The 6,520-nt window shown below is 33.6% G+C and overlaps 1 protein-coding gene across 1 annotated transcript in view; it reads right to left on the reverse strand.

The window, feature by feature from the left end:
- Nucleotides 1–6,520, reverse strand: part of LOC106883843 (calmodulin-alpha) — a 191,059-nt gene that overhangs the window by 38,363 nt on the left and 146,176 nt on the right. The window contains exon 3 of the mRNA XM_052971897.2: nucleotides 5,466–5,609. Within this exon, the coding sequence (XP_052827857.1) occupies nucleotides 5,466–5,609 (144 nt within the window). The remainder of the gene's footprint in view (nucleotides 1–5,465; nucleotides 5,610–6,520) is intronic.

The following is a 6,520-nucleotide window of genomic DNA, read 5'->3' on the forward strand; positions in this document are numbered from 1 at the left end:
GCGATGACAAGCAGAATTATCATAGTATATATATATATATATATATATATATATATATATATATATATATATATATATATATCCAACGGGCTTCTTTTAGTTTCCCTCTACCAAATTCATTCACTTGGATTTGGTTGGCCAGGGTGAGAGTGGATAAAGTTTGCCCAACGTGCCACTTAGGTGAACTGTATCATAAATCCGGTGGATATGAAGAAAACTTCTTACCACACAGATATGCTTGACCCTATACATAAATGTACATTCATATACGTAAATAGAGAAAAGGATAAAGAGAACAATGGCAAAGTTAGAAATATATTTTATGGATAGAGTCTTACAGCTGTTTCAGGGAAAATACAATGCATCCCTTCATAGGAGACAGAAATAGTAGAGGAATCGATTATTATATCTATAAGCGGATAGTTATAGTAGAAAGTGAGAGTGAGTGTGATGCGCTGAAAACAGAAAGAAAAAACAGTACTAGATATAATAATCGTTTCCTCTACTATTTCTGTCTCCGATGAAGGGATGCATTGGATTTTCCCTGAAACAGCTGTAAGACTCTATCCATAAAATATATTTCTATCTTTGCCATTGTTCTCTTTATCCTTTTCTCTATTTATACATACACACGTTAATACACGACTTATAATCCCCAATCCTGTTTATACAACGAATGGGGCGTAACTAGCCGGTATACAGCACTTACTCGGTATTACCTGTGTCTTTGGGTTTGGTTAAATCCAATACCCTTCTTAACCTTATGTACATTTATATATGTATATATCTACATATACATACGTATAATATATGCATATATATACACACACAAGCACGTGTACATACACATATGAGTGTGCGCGCATGTGTGAGTGTGTGTATCTACACACACACACACACACATATATATATATATATATATATATATATATATATATATACAAATGTGTATTGTGGTATAGATAAGGAAAATAATAATTTGATGCATCTATATTTTATCTGACTTTCTCCATGTAGATATGTCTCTATGTATTATATATATATAAACATACGCACATAACAAATACATACATTTATAAAAACAGACAAAAAGATAAATAGAATCACTGGATGATGAATCGTTTCCTATATGCCAATATCAAGTTCAATATATGTATCAATGTGATTGTGGTAGTAATTTTGTGGTGGTGATGGTAGCGGTGGAATAGTTGTTGTTGTTGTTTATCGTGGTAGTACTTAATGTGCGCGTGTGTGTGTATAACGGCTCGCTGCTCTTATAGAATAGATTGACCGATTTTATTAAAACATCCATCATTTTCAGCGTCTATTGGTAATTTCTGGTGAAGCAATGCTAAAATTTTTACCCTCCTCATGTCTATATCTGAGACACTCACTAATGTGTATGTGGTAATATCTTTGCCGGGGTAGAAACTCAGTTAACCTAATTCCGCGACTTAGTTTAATTTTCAATAGAAATATTTCTAAATGTGTTCCATTTAAGTCGGCGATACTCTCGTAAATGTATAACGTTTATAACTAACATCTTCCCTGGCATAATAAAAAATATTATAATAAATACATGGATGAAAACGCTCGCATTGTCTTGTAGTAGTAGTAGTAGTAACATATTTTCTAAACAAATATCAATTTTCTTTGAAGACGATGAAACGTGGAAATATGAACGCGGAAACAAGAAGTTGAGAAAAAGAACGGTGGGTGGGAGTAGAAGGAGAACAGGGGGGGGAGAGGAAGGAGAAGAAGAAGAAGAAGAAGAAGAAGAAGAAGAAGAAGAAGAAGAAGAAGAAGAAGAAGAAGATAAGAAGTTAAAGAAGGCAAATAAGCAGAACAAGAACAAGAGGAACAAGAATAATAATAGAACAACAACAGGGAAAAGAACAACAATGAGAATAAGAAGATGAAGAAAAAATAGAAGTAAAAGAAGAAAAAGAAAATGAATGAAGACAACAACTAGGAAGAGGAGGAGAAGAAAAACAGAAGGAAGTGAAGAAGGGAAAGTAGAAAAGAAAAAAAATGAATGAATAAATGAGTGAATGCTTAGGTGGTGAGAAGGAATAAGAGGAGGAGGCGAGAGAGAGATAGGGTGAGAAGGAAAAGAATACAACAATAATGAAAACAACAACAATAACGATTATAAAGGCAAAACAAAAATCTAAAGAAAAGAAATCTAAGAAGCAACCAACCAAACATGGAATCTTTCCTCCATTTTCCTACTTTTTTTTCTTTAACAGAACAAAGTTATCTTTCACCGACTTCGCTACTTTCATTATATCTATATTTGTCTTTCTCTCTCTGTCTCTCTGTTTCTCTTCCTCTCTCTCCCACCCTCCCTCTGTATGTATGTATGTCTGCCTGTCTGTCTCTCTCTCTCTCTCTCTCTCTCTCTCTCTCTCTTGTCATTCTCTCTTTCTCTCTCTTTCTAAGTACCCAGCCATTGCTTTTAGCAGCGTTATATATTTGCCGTTATGCTTTGTTATGAAAAAGGATGTTATGATGCGATCGATATTGGATAGGAACGTGGTAAAAAGCATTGAAGTATGTCCTTTACTGCATCTTATAAAGGCTGATTAAATCAGCTTATTTCTATTACACCGTGAAACTGAATAAATAATCAAACAAAACTGTATGTGTAAATGATAACTAAATACACTCTCCATATGACTTGTAAACAGTACACTTTACCTTAACAGGTGATCAGTATTCTGTATGCCTCACGAGAGCGTACATGCATACAAACATACTTATATACATACATACATACATACATACATGCATACATGCATACATACATACATACATACATACATACATAAATACATACATACATACAAAGATATATACAGACATTATATATATATATGTATATATATATATAACGATATATATGTATATATATATATATATATATATATATATACATAACGATATATATATATACATATATATATATATATATATATATATATAACGATATATATACACATATATATAACGATTTATATATATATACATATATATAACGATATATATATATATACATATATACATATATATAACGATTTATATATATATACACACATATATAACGATATATATATATATACATATATATAACGATATATATATATATACATATATACATATATATACAACGATATATTTGCACACACACACACACACACACACACATATATATATATATATATATATATATATATACAACGATATATATACATATACATATATATATATATATATATATATATATATATATATATATATATATATATATATATATATATATATATATATTTACATATATATATAGGGAGAGAGAGAGAGAGCGATTTATATACATATAAACACTAACAGGCAGAAATATATACGTTTTGTGTGAGTAGGCTACGTGACATATTTTAGAATGCATGTCATTGGCAGGTGAGTACATAGCTACATTGAAAGTAATGTAGATTTCTGCATTGTTGACGCACGCTAACATAAACAGAACAACAACAAGAATAAGATGATGATGATGATGATGTGGATGAGAATTATGATGGTGATGGTGGTGGTGGAGGAGGTGGAGGAGGAAAACGACGAGGAGAGAGAGAGGAGAAGATGAAAGAACAAGTAGACACAACAAGGAGACAGATGAAAGAGACAGGACCAAGAAATAGAGAGTTGAGCCAGATAAAAGACATAAGTTGTGTTTATAAGTTGGTAACGTCTGTGATTGAATTCTTCAACCATTCATCGCTACTGACTTTGTTAGATCACTTGTCATAGGTTTAGCTGAATGGAGATAAAGGATATCACTTCATTATGCATTTCCACATAAGTGCTAGCAAAGGAATCGAAGTTAAATTGCTCTAGGTAGTAATTGGGACCAAATTATAGAGAAGGTGCGTGGCTTAGTGGTTAGGGTGTACGGTTCACCAGCGTAAGGTCGCGAGTTAGATTCCTCGCAGCGCGCATGTCATCGAGCAAGACACGTAATTTCACGTTGCTTCAGTCTACTCAGCTGGCGAAATATGCTGTACCTGTAGCTGAAAGGGCCAGCCCTGTTACATTGTGTCACGTCGAATCCCCCACGTTAGAGCTATGTGCGTCTGTAGAGTGCTCAGTCACTTGCACGTTAATTTGACGAGTAGGTTGTTCTGTTGGTCATATCGACAATAATCTTGATGGTCATAACCAGAACCAAATTCAAGCTAAACCCAACGAAAGCTCTTTTACATTTCTGGCACTAAAATATTTCGATTTTTATTTTCATATGATTTAATACAAGTGTTTCCAGTTAATCTTTTCATGATGTTTTCATTTTCTTTTAAAAAGATTTTAGTGTCATTCAAGAAGTAAAGTTTTGTTAGACAGAATATATGAATCCGCGATGAAGTCATGAGTAAATATGAGCCTACTTGTGGTTCTACAGCAGTCTAATTTTTCAAAATATTACATAACACTGCCAGGACCAATTCTAACAGAGGCTGATAGCAGCATTTTACTGATAACAACGTATCTATTACTATCTGTTAATACTTGAATGATCGACAATTATACAGATCCCTATTAGGGACTAGAATATTTGTATGCACCCAGTAAAATATTTTAAAATATAAAACTTTTCACAGGCAGTTGTGTTCTTTGGGAACTGGTGGAACCCATATCATAGCTTGAACATAAGCGCAAAAAGGATTATCAAGCCAAATGAAATACTTGAATGAGAGTTTCAATATTTATTTCTATACCGAACCAATCGGCCCTCGTGTTCACATCATGAAGAACGTCCCGAGAATGAGAAATGGAAGAAATTGGGTGAGAAATTCCACGGGCCACAACGGCATAAATGGTCTGGGAACACGTTGACGTGAGCAATGGAGAGATGCAGGGTAAATAGCAATATCTTGACAAGATTAAGACGTGAATTCAAATTGCTCAAAACGTAGATTGTGGAAGCTAAACTATTCTATAGCAATTACTGAGTCATTTTATCACCTACATCAACTTATATGATAAATCTGTTTCACGGATTTCAGCGTGTTAGTAGCTAATGTTCCATCTTTCAGCATAAATCCCAGCATAATTCTTTACAGAATGGAATTAGGATTTCACCCATCCATCTATCCACTCATTATCTCCACCTACTTTTCCTGCGAATGTCGTTGGATAGAGGGTCCTCAACAGAATCCTATCAGAAGCAACTGTCATTACACTTTCTGACTAGATTCCCAAGCATGACCACCTGAGACTACGGATATTATCCCAAACATCTGTTTTAGTTTATCCGTAGGTCTCCTGCAGGTTGGGTAGGCTTGAAGAATTCGTCTTTCCCACAACATTCTAATCACACTCCTATAGTACCGGAACTGTGACGTTTCAATGCGATGAAGCAGAGGTTCAACATAAATAGACTCCATGAGGTTAACTAAACAAATTTTTTTACTTACCGTCTGTGTCAACTTCTCTGATCATTTCTTCCAATTCCTGTTCGGAAGGTGCCTGACCCAATGATTTCATTACTGCTTTCAGTTCGTTACTCGTGATTTGACCATCATGGTCAATATCGAACATTTGAAAAGCTTCTTTGATTTCTGAAAAATTTATGAAAGAGGAAATAAGCAAATTTCAATTTTCTGTAAATATTTGAGAGAAATATATTATATGCTATTGATTTTTTTAAGTAACATCATAGAAATTATCTGTGAAATAAAATGAACATAATTCCTTTTGTAAAAAAAAGTAAAGGTATTATTAAAAAGACAATTTAAATTTCACAAAACACAGATCTCTTGTTCGCAGTCCACAGCAGCGTGACATTCAAAGAGAATTAATGGCGCTCCGTCAGTTGCGACGACGGGTGTTCCAGTTTATCCGACCAAAAGAACAGCCTGCTCGAGAAATTAATATGCAAGGGGCTGTCCACTCCAATGACACCTGTTGCCTCAACATAGTTTTCAGGTAGATTCAGTGTGACACAAAATGTAACAAGTTTGGCCCTTTGAAACACAGGTACAAACACATTTTTGTCACCGGAGTGGACTGGAGCAACGTGAAATAAAATAACTTGCTCGAGGACACGAATCGCCCCTGGGATTAGAACTCAAATACCTCTAACCCCCAAGCCATTGGCCTTCGCAGAGAAGGTTTTATATATATATATAAATATATATATATATATATATATATATATATATATATATATATATATATATATATATATATATATATCAAATAATAAGCAACACGGATTTCAAAAGTGATTGCAGTACGCACGTTTCATGCTACTTCAATTTATTTAAGTAATGTGAGCATTACCTTAAATGCAATATGAAGAGCAATCTTCAGCTGCACGAAAAAATGTAGAAAAAAAGACATATTACAAATGTGGCAACATATTAAAACCAAGTGGGAGCTCCCACTTGGTTTTAATATGTTGCCACATTCGTAATATGTCTTTTTTTCTACATTTTTTCGTGCAGCTGAAGATTGCTCTTCATATTGC

This window comes from Octopus bimaculoides, chromosome 11 (assembly GCF_046866305.1).
Source record: "Octopus bimaculoides isolate indiv1 chromosome 11, ASM4686630v1, whole genome shotgun sequence".
NCBI classification, from domain to species: Eukaryota; Metazoa; Mollusca; class Cephalopoda; order Octopoda; family Octopodidae; genus Octopus; species Octopus bimaculoides.